Below are 17,434 nucleotides of genomic sequence, written 5' to 3'. Positions count from 1 at the left end.
CGTTAATGCCCTAAAAGTGATCATGTATTCCAATATTCTTGGCACTTATCAGTACCATTTCTAAATACGACTAAAAATGTTGTGTACAAATAAATTTTCAATAATGTGTAATAAAATTGCAAGGTTTCAAATTTATTAGCTTTCCATATATTCTATTTTTTTCTTATTTTATTATACTGTATATTCTATATACTATATATATGGTCATGCATCACACGGATACAAATACTAGTCTATATAAATAACTAAACTTTACTAAACATTCCCATAATCTAGAGCTCTAGACCATGGATTATTTTCAAAAAGAAATAACTAAACGAAACAAACACAAACTGCACACACATACACAAATTAATTCTTATCAATAACCAACAATTATTTCAAAGCTCCATATCCAAGACGAAAGGCTGAGCAATCAAGCAAAGATCTTCTTTTCTGGCCACAGCTATACCCATTGTCTCACTCATATCCAAATCATTAGGACTAACTCCACCAGGGATTTCCCAATCAAAGTGATACAATAAAGCAGCCAATGAATGGGCAATGCTAGCCAAAGAAAATGAAATTCCAGGACACATTCTTCTTCCCGCACCGAAAGGTATAAACTCATAGTGATTCCCCATGAATCCCACAGAATTATTCTCGAATCTTTCGGGCATAAATCTTTCTGGATCTTTCCAATACTTGGGATCTGTCGCAATAGCCCAAGCATTAATGATGACTCTAGTCTTGGGAGGTATAATGTACTTGTCAATCTGTGCTTCCTGCAAGCTTTCTCTAGGGGCTAAAAGTGGAAGTGGATGGTGGAGTCTAAGGGTTTCTTTAATCACAAAGTTTAGGTAAGTTAAGTTTTCCAAATCTCTATCTTCAAACGTTTTCTTTCCCTTTAGGACTTGCCTCACCTCAGCTTGTGCTTTGGACATCACACTTGGACATTTCATCATTTCGGACATTGCCCAGATAATTGTTGTGGCGGATGATTCAACCCCAGCAGAAAACATGTCCTACATTTTAATTGATAATATTATAATTTTATTTTGGGAAGAAAATGGATGTTAAAAACTATATATAGCTCAATTTTTTAATCAATTAGATCATTTGAATACAGAAGTATAAAAAAAAAAAAAATAAGTATACGAAAGTAATATTCCATGTGCTTTCACTTTTAACATAAAAAATGAAATTATATCTAAAAATATTACATTAGTAGTCCATGTTTGTTGAGCAGAATATATATTAGCATGTTAAAATGAAAACTAATTTTTCTATGAGAACGTCTAGACTAATCTCATCCATCAATTTAATATACGATGAAATTTTTTTAAAAAAATATGGAGCAATAATGACATTTTTGTAATTACGATTGTGCATTTAGAAACGCTTGACAATTCATTTAGAAAAGAGTTGCCAAATGCATTATTAGTTATTTCTAAATGCACTACCAAACGTTTCTAATGTAAAATCATAATTACAGAAATGTCTTAACTAGTTATACTAAAGGTTGCTATGTGCATCACCCTGAAATATATTTCAATTATTGGATATTAATGAGAATAAAGTGAGAGTCTTAATGTTGAGCATATAATATATAAGTTAATTCAATTTTTAGTTCTAGATTTATAGTTGGCATTCCATTCACTTTTAGTCCTTTTTTTTAAAGTCATCCTTCTTTGGTCCTAGTACTATTATGGAATGACCATTTTTGGTTCCCATAAGTAAAACTGTTTAAATATATTTCGTAAAATACAGGGACCTATAGCTCTTCAATTATGAATTTTTTCAAAAACTTAAAAATAAAAGTATAGCGGGTTAAGCCACTTTATATAAAAATGATCAAACTTGTCTTGTTTTTAACAATATTTCAACAATTTTGTTGATGGAGGATCAATGATGATCATGCCATAATAATACTAGGACCAAAAATTGATATTCTGAAAAAGGACTAAAAGTGGATTTCCACATATAAATTTAAGAAAAAAATGGAATTAACTCTAATATATAAATATAAATATGTAATCCAAGTATTAGCATAACCTTTTATTGGGTGAGATGTTGCAATAAAACTTACATTGATGACTGCTTTAATGTTATCTAGTGTGATAGGAATTTGAAGCTCTCCATCCTCCATCACTCTTAGTAAAACATCAACTATGTCTTCTTCATCTTTTGCTTTGTTTGCCAAGTTGTGTTTGTGTTGTTGAATGATGATTTCAAATATTTTATCCACCTCACGGTGAACCTTCAACAATCTGGGTTTGGTCCCACTAATGTAATGAATCCACTTCTTGGACGGAAACAAATCAGCCACGCCAAATCCCCCGGCTAAGGACAGCGCTTCTTTCACAAGGACAATGAACCTCTCTTGATCTTCACGGCGCACTCTGCCAAACGCGGCCTTAGCAATCGTCGAGCTCGTGAACCAACATATCTTTTCCGTCAAGTTGACGGGAACGCGCGACCCTGCCTTAATAATCGACGATATAACCTCTGAAAGTTCTTCCTGCCTAAAGGACTCAAATGATTTCACCATATTTGTGCTCAAAAGCTCCATCACGCATATCTTTCTCATCTGCCTCCAGTAATCTCCGTAGGGTGAAAACGCAACGTCTGTGCACTTGTAATAGACAATGTCGAACGACATCATCTTTGGCCTGTTGGCGAATACGACGTCGTGAGTTTTAGTTATTTCTTTTGCTAGTAGAGGAGAAGATATGACAATGGTGGAGATTTCGCCCAGCTTCAAGTGCATTATGGGCCCATATTTTCTTGAAAAGTTTCTAAGAGAACGATGTGTAAGCGAACCACCGACTAAATGGTGCAGACTTCCGATGATGGGTAATTTCCATGGACCGGGCGGCAAGTTTTGCTTTATTGCAGCTTTTGATCTTCTCCGTAATGTGTATATGCAGAACACGAAGGAGAGAAACACAATGACCGAAACTGGGTTAAATACAAACTTGATGAGTTCCATTTCAGAAATGAAAGAAGATCAAGTCTACTTTCTTGTGCGTACGTGTTCCTTAACTTCATTTTTGCAGATATATATAATATTATAGACAAAAACTTGTGAGACTACGATCCTTGTCTGTGAGTATGTAGCTGATAGAAATGTAATACTAACATTTACAAATGTAATCTTAAATCAATAATAAAATATTTATTACTCCTTATATTAGAAAATGTAAATATTAAATTAATAATAAAATATGAGGCATTTTCATTTTTGGTCATATTGTTATTAGGGCATTGCCAATTTTAGTCCACTTCATTAATTTTTGTCACATTGCGGCCAGTCTTATTTAGGCATTGCCACTTTTAGTCCACCGTTAAATTTTTTGTCAAATAACCGTCTAAAATAGGGGTATTTTTGTCTTTTCATGCTTTGATCATCTCATTACCCTTTGCAGTGGTTTTTCTTATACATTTTCATCCAATGAAGAGGTCCGGCAAAAGCCATGGCTTTGTAATGTGGCTTACATGGTTTTCGCCGGACCTCTTCATTGGATGAAAATGTGTAAGGAAAATCACTACAAAGGGTCAAGGAGATGACCAAAGTATGAAAAGACAAAAAATACACCTATTTTAGACGGCCATTTAATGAAAATTTTAACGGTGGACTAAAAGTGACAAAGTTTAAATAAGATTGGTCGCAATGTGGCAAAAATTAATAAAGTGGACTAAAATTGGCAATGTCCCAATAACAATATGACCAAAAATGGAAATGACTCATAAAATATTTATTACTCCTTATATTAGAAAATGTAAGAGTATTACACTGTAATTTTTTACATTAAAGTATAAAAATATTACATTTGTTTTCAAAAGTATTATGTTTTTCTTTATAAGTACCAAATATTTTATTCTTAATTTTTTAGTATTACATTTATTAGAATAAGTATTACATTTGTATAGTAAATCCACTAGTCCCAACTTGTCTCACACAAGTGTGATCCAAGATTATAAAGTTGATCCCATTCGTGAAAAGATGGGGTTTGCAAAGTGATGCATGTAGATAATTAAATGAGTAGAAAATTTTTAAATATTTATTTTTGTTTGTGTATTACAAATTTTCAAAATTTGCAGCTTGCAAAGTATAAAAATGACTGGTCTTTTTGTATATTTTTTTGAATTGTTTAGTTTATTATTATTTTGTTATTTTATTGTATCGTAATGTGAAAGTTGGCTTACATTTAAAAGTAGGAGAGTATTGCAATGATGTAAAGAAAATAGTGAACGAATTATAAATTTGATAATATGATGGTTAGATTCACTTTTAAAATTGAGAGTATTGTTAGATTCACTTTTAAATTTGAGAGTATTTCAAGACTAAAAATAGTTTAGTAATCTGTACGTACAACCTGCCAGATGGCTACAGTAGAATGATATAACGTTTTTCACATATTGTGGCTTGTTTGTTTATTTGGCAGTGAAATCATAGCGTGAAAGAATAGACTTGACGAATTTCTACACCGCATTATTATAGGACATGAAATTGATCCATAAGAAAATGAAAAATATTACTTGGACTCTAAAGTTGTACTTCTTACTTTTACTCTTTCATATAAAAGTTTGATGTTTACAGTTTTCTTTGGACGCACGGGATAAAGATAACCTATCAAATCTTGTCATGTTAGAGAGTAAAAGTAATGGAGTAGAAAATAAGAGTCCATGCAACTCACCGTCCACATATCAACTCACCATCCACACACACACACACACACACACACACACACACATATATATATAATTTAATTGTATGGGGTGAGGTAATAATCTTACTTAGCGTTATGCTAATTCTGTGTGTTCCTTTGTGTTCTATTCTTTAATTCTTTTTATATATCTTCTCTTATGGGATTGACCCGTCAAAGACAAGAGACACAAAAAGTTACCAAACTCTAATGGAGCTAGCCTCAGCGGCTTCCGCAGCTAGAAGCACTTCAATACTAGCGGGAGGCGAGTCCAAGATGGCAGTACCCCACTCCCCAAGTTGCCCGATGTTAGCGAGATGATCTGCACAATTGTTCCCTTCTCTAAGAACATGTTGGAGAGTCAGCTACTCGAAACAACCCAATAGAAGCCGGCAGTCCTTAATAAGCGTCGAGTAACACCCATGATTTTCAAGTCTACTTTCAATAAGGTGACAACTGATTCCAAGTCCAGTTCCAAAACCCTTAGTTTTTGCCAGCCATAGACCCTCCCTTAGGCCCCACAGCTTCACGGCAAAACTATTAGTGAACTCAATTTTAGTAATGAACCCAAACAACCATTTCCCATAGTGGTCACGCGTCAAGCCCCTACGCTAGCTAGACCTGTACTTTTCTTAAAGGCGTCATCAGTGTTAATTTTAATCCAACCGTGGTCTGGACGAGACCAGAAAATCCAACGCATCCTCCCCATCAGCTTAGGATTCTTTTTGTACCCAATGAGAAATGATTCCTTAGCAATCAATTTAGCACGGCGAACACTATATTCCGGCGACGAGGAAGCAAGGTTGAAGATCCTCTTATTTCCAGCTTTCCATAACTCCCAGCATGTGTAGTTGAAAGTCAAACACTAGGGAATACCATTCATCGTGTCCTCCGAGGTGCAATTACGCTTAAACCACTGCATGAACGATGGAGAAGGCCCGTAGGCGAACGACATCAAACTATGAGTCTTCCTCTAGCAGTTTTGTGCAAAGTCACAGCGCATGAGGATGTGATCGACACTTTCGCATGACTCACGACACGTCATGCAACTGCCATCATCCGTGAGCTGTCTCCTAATCCTTACTGCATTAGTGAGTAGTTTGTCATTCGCTGCCAACCAAAGAAACATGCGGCACCTGTCCGAGATTTTAGTCTTCACACCCAGTCCACTTCATCTATTTCGTCTACGCCTGCAATATACCTGTAGGCATCACGGATAGAAAAGATACCTCCAGGAAAGTCGGCCAGTAGAGGGCGGCATCTGATACCTACTGATAAGTGCCAAAGATAACTAGATTAAGGATCAAAGTTGGGGTAATTTAGGAATGATATTGTATCCTTTTGTGAACTATTTATGGAATTTCTAAGTTCTAATGTATAAATCTAGTGCAAGCAAAATCTAGTGCAAGCTCTACTCTTGGAATTAGAATAGTTTTGTAGGTTTGGGAGATGTAAACGCAAAGCATGTTAACTTATCAAGCAAAACAAAGCGTAGGAGAAAAGACTGGAGGAGTGGATTGACTGCTCCACGCGTGGAGCAGGCGTTGAGAATATCCAAAGATGATCCACGCTTGTGTCCACACGTGGACTTGTATATGGACGGGAAAATCCGGAAAATTAAATGCCAAGGGCAATTTTTGGGGAAGCTATTTAAGTCTTAGTTTAATAAATTTTAAAGGAGATCAGTTTTAGTTTTTAGATTACACTTTTTACTTCGAACATTGTAGAGAAAAGGGAGAACATATCCTAGAGAGTAGAAGTTCATCTTTGATTTCCATTTGTGAAGACAATCTACTTTCAAGCATGCTTTTGGATTCTACTTTGATCTCAATTAGGTAATCTACATTTCAATCTTTGTTATTGTTTCAATTCTAGATTTTTATTTCAATTCCATTTTATGATTTTAGATCTTGTTGATTTCAATTGCAATTATGAGTAGGTAATTCTCAAATAGGGATTGAATTGTGCAAGATCATGATACTAAGTGTAGATCTATAATTCTTATTGAGGAGATTGGATTGTTTGAGTTGGATTGATTATTCTTGTTCATGATTGTTGAATTGTTTGTATACTTTGAGTATTGGTCAACTCTAGAATGATCTTAGGCAATAAACTAGGCTAGATATTGCTAGTCTTATTGCAAGCTCCACTCAATTGTGATTTCCTATGTAGATCTTGAATAGGATTAGTAGGGAGGTGATGTAGGCAATGTGTTTGTGAAAATGTCTCTAGGTCTCTTAGTTGCTAAAGGCACTCCAATGCTAGAGAATTCTTAGTAGACCAAATCGGAAAAAGTACTAAGCTAATCAATCACCAGAGAATAACCAACCTAACAAGCCAATTGTGATACCCTGAAAATTTAACCCGTAGCAGTGAAAATTTATTTTGATCGTAGCATCGCGAAATTCCCGCAGTGTACTGAACCTAGCCCAATTTTGAGGGTTAGTCTGGAATAAATTTTTAGTTTCGGAAATTCTTCTATCTAGATTATTTTCCACCGAAACTTTATCTGTTTGGACCACAACTGATATGTTGTGGAGATATTTTATTATTTTATTATTATTTTTCCCTAATCTTATCTCTTAAGGGGAAAATATAAAAGCCAAATATTCCCATTTCTTCACTTCCCATTCGTGAGTTCAAGGGAGAGGAGAGAGAGTATGTGATCTTCATTCTTCTTCCTTAAGCTTGCTTCCATGGCCAAGCTTCCTTCACAAGTGCCAATTATATTCGGTAAGACTTCGATTTTATTCGGTAAATAGTTCTATTTTCCTTCCTAGAGCATGAATTTGAGATTAATTTCTTGAAATCTCTTGTTATGGTGTTGATTGTGATCTTAGGATTTTAAGGTGAAATTTGGGGAAAATCATCCAAGATCACTTCTAAGGAATTGTTGACCACTTTGAGGTAAGGAATTCCCTTAAGTTGGAATTAGTCACTTGAAATTGGATAATTGATTTTTGGTTGATATATATATGTATAAATTGTTGTGATGATGAGAAGTGGTAGTTGATATGCCTAAATATCTAAGTTAGAAGTGCTAGTATATGGTAGATATATATACGTGTGATGTATGTATATGGATATGTATGTATCACAACAACAAGATGTTGTGTGTTGATGAAGTGTTGTTGGTTAAGAGCTTATACTTGTGGAAATATTGGAGAAAAATCAGGGTAGTCTCTGGCAGTAACTTCCGAAATTTATTGGGAAAATTTGGTAAGGTATTTTGATTCTATTTTCTTCAAATATGTAGTTAAGCAAGTCTAGAACCTACATATAAAGTTTCATAATGATCGGAGTAGTGGAAGTATGGTTTTCGGAATTTTTCCCAAAACTGGTCCAGAGAGAGACAGAATTCCGGACAGCACACTGCCAAGGGCAAAAATGGAATTTTCTGTGTTTATTCGAGGATCAAAATGACCAAAACTTTTTATGGACATCAAGTACTGTAAGTTGGGGTTCTACCATAAAAATTTCAAGTGAAAAAGAGTTCGGGAACTATTTTTACCGGCTCAATCTTTCGGACTGCGCCAAGCTGAATTTTCTTATTGTTATATAGAAGTATTGAGATATAGGTTGCATATGGTGAATCTTGAGAAAGTAGTTGTTGGACGATTTTAGATTATGGTTAGGCAATGACCTTACCTATTAGAATTTATATATATTTGGATGTACGATATCCTCAAGTTATGATCTAGTGTGTCGATCATAGTGGAAGTTGTTGAGGACGATAGTTAAGGATGTTGGTTGATTTCAAGTATGAGACTTGGGTATGAAGTATATCCAAGAATATCCTAGTATTGTATATGATGAAGTGGTGAGATGGCAAGTAAAAATGTTTATGAAAACTTACGTTGAAAAACGTATGCTATTTTGGTATAAAGGTTGTCAAAACCTTATTTTTGAGGAAATACCATTTGTAGTGAGGGTATACCTCACTTGATTATTGTCAGAAAATGATGTTTGAAAATCCTTCAGGGGCTAAAGAAGTAGCCGGTTTAAGTATTGGACTCATTTGTGAATTATGTCCAAAGAAATGATTGTTGAAAGAAAACTGAAGGAAGGATAACGTTTTCAAACCCTTAGTTTCTAAAGTGAGTTGAGGAGGACCTTGATTGACCCACGGGTGGCTGTAAGTGCCCTTGCCCAGTGGTCGTTATGTCGTTGTGTTAATGTAGCCTACGGGATAAAGAGCTTGAAGTGCCTTTCCCGTATGGTGGTTATGTTGTCGTATGATTGACTTACGGGAGCGCTTAAATGCCATGGCCCGAAGTTGTTTACTCTAAAGGCCTCACACTTACTACTAGAAAACTAAGGAAGTTTTAAAGATGAGAAAAGCGTTACTCTGTAACGTCTTTGAGAAAGAAATGATTTTGGCTCACGAGACGAGTGGATTTTGATTCACTAAACGATCTACTATTTTCCAAATTGTTATGTTTTCAAACCTTTGTCTACTTTTAAGTGACATTGGATTTCCTTACTTAGCCGTCGCGCTAACTGCACTTCAATGTGTTTCTTATCAGTTGCAGATTAGCGTGGACCCTTGTAGCCGATGAGCTGAATAGAAGAGAAGTGCAGGTTGAGGTCTACTATGATGTTGTTGTAGTTTGATGTTGTTAAGTTTAGCCTATGCACTTAGAGTGGAGTTTGTCAAAGAGGTGACAGAATTCACTCTAGGTGTGGCGGTGACACCCGGTTTTCTGTTGATATAATGTTAAGGTGTAGAAAACCGGGGTGTTACACCAATCCTCCCATTCAAATGTCACACGACGAAGTATCATGATCGAACACAATTCATTTCCCTAGTTTCTTTTAATTGGTTTTATTCATTTGATTGTTTACACTTGCTTGATAAAACCTCAACAACGATTGCTTTAAATGTGTGGTCGTGATGGGGTGCTCTGATGAGCACAATGCATTCTCTTAAATAAAAGCTAAGCACGCAAGGCCTCCGCTTTGCCTCCGTGAGAGACGATACAACCCGGGGGTAACCCCAGAAACACAAACTTTGATAGCTTGCTCGCACATACGCAAAACAACCATCATCACATGCTCATCAAGAGGAATTGGGATGGACCTAATCTTGTTTACTACTTCATGAGCTGTCGAAGTTCCAATAAAGATTAGGAAGAATGAAAGTACTTACCTTGGAAAGGGCTAAGTCGTCAGGAATAATCACAATGTCGAGGAATCCAAGAGGTTTATCCCTTACCCACCAATCCGACCAAAGGTTGAGGGGTTCTCCGTAACTCTTTTGTAGAACGACCTCTCAAAATACTCTTCCAATCCCAGGACGATTGATGAGGGACTAGAGTCATGCAGAATTTTCAATCCTTGATATACTTTTCCTTCATGATATGGACCTAAAGCTTGTCGTTGCAAGTGTTCATTTACCAAGATAGTTTAGCCAGAAGGGCATCGTTAAAATTAGCGCACTGTTTAAGACCCAAACCTCCAGCACTTTTGGGTCTACAGACCTCATTCCACCCAACCATGTGAATCTTATTTTTGTTTTCAAATTCACCCTAGATAAAATTCCTACAGACTTTATCAATATCACTGCACACCCCAACTGGAAATTTAAAGACCTACATGGAGTAGACGGGCAAGGTTGTAAGAATCGATCAGACAAGCACCATGCGCCCCTCAAGACTGAGGGAATTAGTCTTCCAATTAGCTAGTTTCTTTTTCATGCCTTCCAAGATGCCCGAGACCAGTATACCCATGGTCCTCTTCAGATCCTTTTTTGTACTTGCGCTGGTGTTAGGACTACAAAAAATACAAGATTTATTCACATTAATAATCAAACATGAACTCCTGGAAAAAGCTTTGAGGTAGTCCAAGATAACCCGGCCCTGGCTTGAGAAGCTTCAGCAAAAAGCATTAGATCATCAGCAAAAATAAGTGGGAGACACCAGTCCCACCTCTTGAAACCATAATGGGTTTCTAATTCTTCCTCTTAACCTCGGACTAGATCTCCCACGAAAGTTTTTCCATGATGAGGATGAAAAGATAAGGAGCTAGAGGATCGCCCTGGCAAAGGCCTCTCCATTCCAGAGCAAGGTGAAAGAACTTTCCCTAAGTGAAAACATGACCAAGTTGATTATTTGAGGTGGAAAACCAAAGTCCCCAAGAGTCATCTCCAGAAAATCCCAGCTGATACTATCGTAAGCTTTGTGAAGATCAATTTTAATAGACACACTACCCTTCCTCCCTTTCTTGTGATGCATCAAGTGAATGATTTCCTGTGTGAGGATGATATTATCCATAATGGACCTTCTTGGGAGAGAACAATTTTGAAAAGGGACAATGAGCTTTTCCATGATAGGCTTCATCCTGTTAATAATGACCTTCGAAATGATTTTGAAGCTGACATTAAGAAGGGTGATTGGTCTGAAGTCGGTGGCTGATTCAGGGTTCTATTTTTTGGGGATGAGGGTAATATAGGCCTCAAGCAGCTTAACCGGAATCCTTCCTATAGTTAAAGCCTCGTTGATAAAGGAAGTGATCCGAACTTTCACTCCTTCCCAAAAGGTTTGGTAGAAAACCGCTTGAATCTCGTCAGGACTAGTGCTCCCGAACTTCTTCATTTCCACCATCGCTCTACTCACTTCATCAGAACCCACCACCCGGGAGACATACACGTCTTGATTATGACTAATTTTAGGACCCTCATATATGAGATCATGGATGTTATACTCCGGATTTCTCCTGCTAAACAAATCAATGAAGAAGTTAGAGATGTGATTTGAGATGACCTTGAAATCGGAATTCTACTTACCGTTGATTTTAAGAATTCTAATTCTAGCCTGGTTGCGTCTGATGAGGGTTGACTTATGGTAAAAATCCGTGTTCCTATCCCCGTCTTGAATCCACAACATTCTTGATTTTTTGAACCAAAGAACTTCCTCTTCCTCCAAAACTTGATTCAGCTTCGCAATTAATTTCTTTTCCAACACCTGCAAACCTCTCGAAGAGGGAAAATAAATGGATTCTTGGATATCCTTGATCCTACCTTGATGATTAGCTTTTCTTTTGAAGATATTACCAAACACCTTTTTGCTAAAAGAGAGAAAAAGCAACCGGTTTCCCTGATACTTCACCAAAAAGAGCATTCCTCCATGGTTTTATAAGCTCTTCTCTAACTTTCTTGTAGAACCACACCACCGAAATGTTACCATCCCCCTCACTAGGTTCGTCCTCCTTGTTAGAATCAATTAGAATGTCATCCTCAAACTAGTTGGATTCCTTAGTCAAGATAGGCGAAGCTTAACAGCATCCATAGGCACTCTACGCATTTTGATGGTTTGGCAAATTTTGCCGAAACGGGTAACATGGGCCTTAGGATCCTTATCTTTTAACCCTCCAAATTGTTTTGCTTGCAGCAAGTTGATCATATATATTTTTATCTTAAAATTAGTGGCATCCACTTCAAGATACACTATGAAATATTCCTCTTCGAAATTTGGCATATGTTGACAAAACAAATACCATAGGAGGCCATCCTTGGTAGTGAGTAGGGTGAACTCCTTAGGGAAAAAACATTAGAGAAGCTTGAGGCTGAAAGTGGTTACCCATTTGGGAAAAACATTTTGCTCTCTAATTCCTTGTCCTTCTTGGTTAAATTGCTCAAATATTTGAGGATTCATGTTCAGGAAACATACCAAACCCAATCCTATATATTCAGACAACATGGTGGGAACATCATCAATGCACTAGAATAAGAGATAAGGATAGAAGGTAAGTCACATGCATTACCAGAATACCAATCACCATTCAATGATAAAGGTAAATCACTACTGATACTTCATACCTGAGCTTAAAGGTAGTAACATTTAAAATGTTACCTAGCCATGAGCCACAGTGTAACACCCCAATTTTCACATCCTTGGATTTATTACAAAATCCCAATAATACATTGCGGAAGCTTAACCAGCAGAAAACTGGGTGTCACCGCCACACCTAGAGTGAATTCTATCGCCTCTTTGATAAACTCCACTCTAAGTGCACAGGCTAAACTTACAACCTCAAATAATCATATCAACATCCAAATATGTACATATGGAAATAATTCTTCCAGGGTGTCTATTCTAGGATAGGGTAGTCCTCAACCTCGACTTCCTTCCTATTCAGAGCTCATCGGGCTTCAGGAGCCCACACTAGACAACATCTGTAAACACATCGAAGTGTAGTTAGCACGACGGCTAAGTAAGGAAATCCATTGTCACTCAAGCGTAGAAAAAGGTTTTTAAAACATAATATCAATACAAAAGCTTATAAAGTTTTTACCCATACTTTGGAAGTTTACCTGCACCCAAACAATTCATAGATAGCATAGCAGCATATATATATATATAAAGGAAATTACATAAACTTTTCTTCGTATCAAGTATAAGGACATATCAGTCACTCCAAATTATATTCATGTGCATTTTTAAACAAGTTCATAAACTTCCCATTTCAGGAATTCCACCCTTTTACAAATTAGAATCACAGCTCTAATTCTTTTAATTACCTGAACCGCAGCTCAGTGTAACAATAGTTTTCATAGTCAAAATTACTTAGTTTCCCCCTGGATATGCATGAGGTTTATTTGAAACTTTTCATAAATCTCCTTATTCAAATTCCGGGCCACGGCACCCATGCCTCCCGCAGAGTTCTCCTTATTCCAACCTCGGGCCATGGCACTCCAGCCCTCCCGTAGGTCCCCCGTTATTCCAACCCCGGGCCATGGCAATTAAGCCCTCCCGTAGGTCCCCACCTTGTTCCAACCTCGAGCCATGGCAGTTAAGCCCTCCCGTAGGTCCCTTTTTTTTTTCAAATCCTCTGCAACATATCCAGAAACTAAGGTTTCAACAATATTCTTTCTTTCCTGTAATTAATTAGTATTTTCATCCCGTGTATCAAAATATTTGTTTCACTCAAAAATCAAGCTTGTTGCCCAAAGGCCTTTCAAATATTATAACATAAACACACGTGACTATTTGAAAGGAAATGATACAGTTGAAAATAGCTTAAACATAACTTGACATCATGCCCAAGCTTTTTGGACTGAAAATTCTGAATTGAAAATTCTGGACGTCAGTGTACGCATGGTGGACGCGCGTCCACAGTGGCGTCCACACCTACGGCTTTTTCCCAAAAAATCTGGACACCAGTGGACGCACGGTGGACGCGTGTCCACAGTGGCGTCCACACATACGGCAGTAGCTTTCTGGGCAGTAAAACAGTGTAAAAACACTTATTTTTCAACATTTTTCTTCAACATAAATTTATATGGACATAAATATAGTATATATATGCATACATACGTTAAAGTCATGCAGACAAAAATATTCTTAAGCTCAAAACACAATTATACCTACGAATTAGCTAAGAAGTTTAAAGCTTAACACATAATTTTCATATCAATTTCTTAACTCCATAATACATATACCTATACAATTGCCCATTTTCAAGTGACTAACCAACTTAAGGGATTCCTTACCTTTTTCTTTTGAAGCTTTTAAACCGTAGAAAGTGTTGAGGTCCCTATTCCCAATAATCCACCGAAGGTCCTAAACAAATTTCACCATAATAACAACATTTTCGAGAGTTCTTAGCTTATGATTAAATCTTACAAAGAGTTCTAACTCATTAAACCAAATATTCATAAAACTTACTTAGTGTTGAAGAGCTTGAAGGATTTAAGCTATCGAGATGAAAAATGTGATCTACACTCTCTCTCCTCTCCTTATAAATTTTCGGCCAAGGGGAAGACTTCACAAAAATCTTGGAGGCCAAGTTAATATGATCTTATCCAACTAATATTATTATTTAACCCATAGTAATTTTTGAAGAATAAGACTTCTAGACAGTTATGGATTAAATCAGATGAATCTTTGGTGGAAAATAGCTTAATTCGGGAAATTCTTAATACCATAATTTTTCTAAATTAATCCCGACATTAATCACTAAAATTAGAAATTTTCCGGTACATCGCAAAGTTCAGCGGTTCGTAGGCTCGTAACAAAAACTTCATCCTTATAGTCCGTCTAAATTCAACTTAACCATGTAGGAAGTTCATACTTAGTCATATCATGCATAATAATCCATTTCCTAGGGAAATCCGAGCTGAAAATTCGTCCTCAAAAATTTTACGGTTCGTGACCGGCACGTACGATCGCAGCTTAATAACAACTAGAAATAGGCGAGGGGTTACACACAGTTTCTAATTCCAAGCCAAGGAATAAGGGATTAAGGGACATTGATAGTTTGATATAGATACAGTAATACAGACAGTCATCACTCATCAACTCATTATTCATGAAATGTTTAATGCTTTAATTAGAAATATTAAATAACAAAATAATGAATATATAGCCATACAAGTATGGTAGGAAGTGAAGAACCAACTCCAATGCTGGATGTGCTGCATAACTCTGCGAAAAAAAAAACACAATTGTAAGATAACATTAGGTAATAGTTTGTATATAATATATATTTAAAATGGTTAAAGAGTTAAAGCATTTACCTTTTTCAATCCTTTCAACATCATCTGTATTTTCTTCAACGGAGATAGGTTGATTGGCTAACCTCAGCCAATCTTGTGCATAGACAAGTGCCTCAACAATTTTAGGAGTTAGGGAACTCCTAAATAGGGATATCAATCGGGCCAGCCCTATCGGTTTCGGGCTAGCCTTGTTGGGTTGTTGAGCTTATCAGATTCAGGTTGTCGGTTAATCATTATTTTATTCTCGGATTCGGGTTAGCCCTAACCCTAAACTTTGGGTTGTCAGGCTTATCGGGCGGCTAGACTATTTGAACTAAAATTGAAAATGAATACTTAGATTCTATAAAACGGGTTAAGTCGTCAATCGGGTCCGGATTCGATAAAACGAGTCAACCAGATGAGCATTGGCACTTTAAAATTTGAATCAAGAGATAAATGAATACTTGCTTTTGAGTATTCGGTAGAACATTAGAAGTTAGAATGGGTCAACCGGGTGAGCATTGAACACATTAAAATTTAATAAATGCAATTGCAACGGTTCGGTTTCTGTTGGGATTTAATTCGGTTCGGCGTTTAGTGTTCGGTTCGGTTTAAGACCCCCAAATTTTAACATTTCCTAAGTAGCAAGGCGGTCAAGGGGTGCCGCGACTTAACGGGGAGTAGTAATAACTATGCATGAAACATCACATAACCCAAATCCAAAATATCTAATATCTAATATCTAATTACTAAATACCAATATAACAAATTTACAATTCAAACAAACTAAAATAAAAAATAAAAACTATAATTTTTATTTTAGAACTGGAAAGTGAAATGAATTTCCAGAACTAGAACTGGAAATTCATTCCAGTAAATTACTAGAATGAATTTCCAGAACTGGAATGAAATTCCAAACTAGAAATTCATTCTAGTAATACTGGAATGAATTTCCAGTAAAATTTATATATATATAATTTATATAATATAAATAAATAAATATATATATATATATATTATTTATAATATTTATTTATTTATTATATATAATATATATTTATATTTATTTAAAATTTATTAATTTATATATTTATTAAAATTTTATTTAAAAATGTACATAGTGATAAAAAAAATACTAAAGATTAACTTACCTATAAATTACATCTATGTTATGTTTCACATCACTTCTATAATAAAGAATAGTTTTCAATTGTCTGGGCTATCGGGTTAGCGCATTTAATTTCGAGCTAGCCCTATCGGGCCATCGGGCTGATTCGTTTTGGGCTCATCGGGCTAGCCCATCAGGTTCGGGCCCAATTGACATCCCTACTCCTAAATAGAGGTGTCAATCGGGCCAACCCTGTCGGTTTCGCTCTAGCCCTGTCGGGTTGTTGGGCTTATCGGATTCGGGTTGTCGGTTAATTATTATTTTAATCTCGGATTCGAGTTAGCCCTAACCCTAAACTTCGGGTTGTCGGGCTTATCGGGCGCGCTAGATTATTTGAACTAAAATTGAAAATGAATACTTACATTCGATAAAACGGGTCAAGTCGTCAACCGGGTCCGGATTCGATAAAACGGGTCAAGTCGTCAACCGAGTCCGGATTCAATAAAACGGTTCAACCGGATGAGCATTGACACTTTAAAATTTAAATCAAGAGATAAATGAATACCTGCATTACAAATTTGATAGAACATTAGAAGTTAGAACGGGTTAACTAGATGAGCATCGAGCCCATTAAAATTTAACAAATGCAATTGCAACGGGTCTGTTTTTGTTCGGATTTAATTAGGTTCGGTGTTCGATTTGGTTTAAGACCCCCAAATTTTAACATTTCCTAGGCAACAAGGCGGTCAGGGGCCGTCGCGACTTGACGGGGAGTCTTAATAACTATGCATGAAATATCACATAACCCAAATAAAAAATATCTAATATCTATATTAAATACCAACATAACAAATTAACAATTCAAACAAATTAAAATAAAAAATAATAATTATAATTTTTATTTTAGAACTGCAAACTGGAATGAATTTCCAAAACTAGAACTAGAAATTCATTCCAGTAAATTACTAGAATTAATTTCCAGAACTGCAATTTCATTCCAAAATTCTGGAATGAAATTCCAAATTGGAAATTCATTCCAGTATTACTGGAATGAATTTCCAGTAATATTTATATATATATAATTTATATAATATAAATAAGTAAGTAAATAAATAAATAAATAAATAAATATACATATATATATATATATATATATATATATAT

The 17,434-nt window shown here is 36.0% G+C and overlaps 1 protein-coding gene across 1 annotated transcript; it reads right to left on the bottom strand.

Moving 5' to 3' along the window:
• Window positions 1–220: 220 nt before the first annotated feature.
• Window positions 221–3,003, bottom strand: LOC116002921 (premnaspirodiene oxygenase-like). The gene is made up of 2 exons (XM_031243112.1): window positions 2,069–3,003; window positions 221–1,004 (listed from the first exon to the last, which is right to left on the bottom strand). The coding sequence occupies exons 1-2, from the start codon at window positions 2,969–2,971 to the stop codon at window positions 381–383; spliced, it is 1,527 nt and encodes a 508-aa protein (XP_031098972.1). The 5' UTR covers window positions 2,972–3,003; the 3' UTR covers window positions 221–380.
• Window positions 3,004–17,434: the final 14,431 nt, after the last annotated feature.

This window comes from Ipomoea triloba, chromosome 13, assembly GCF_003576645.1.
Source record: "Ipomoea triloba cultivar NCNSP0323 chromosome 13, ASM357664v1".
Lineage (NCBI taxonomy): Eukaryota > Viridiplantae > Streptophyta > Magnoliopsida > Solanales > Convolvulaceae > Ipomoea > Ipomoea triloba.
The sequence above is the reverse complement of the archived record's forward strand: the minus strand, read 5'-3'. Positions and strand labels throughout refer to the sequence as shown.

What these genes read in the sequence shown, in the direction of transcription:
- LOC116002921 (XM_031243112.1), bottom strand. Translation starts at nt 2,971, where the DNA reads ATGGAACTCATCAAGTTTGTATTTAACCCAGTTTCGGTCATTGTGTTT. An exon ending in ACATTAAAGCAGTCATCAAT is followed by an intron (nt 1,005 to 2,068) that starts GTAAGTTTTATT and finishes ATTAAAATGTAG; the next exon opens with GACATGTTTTCTGCTGGGGT.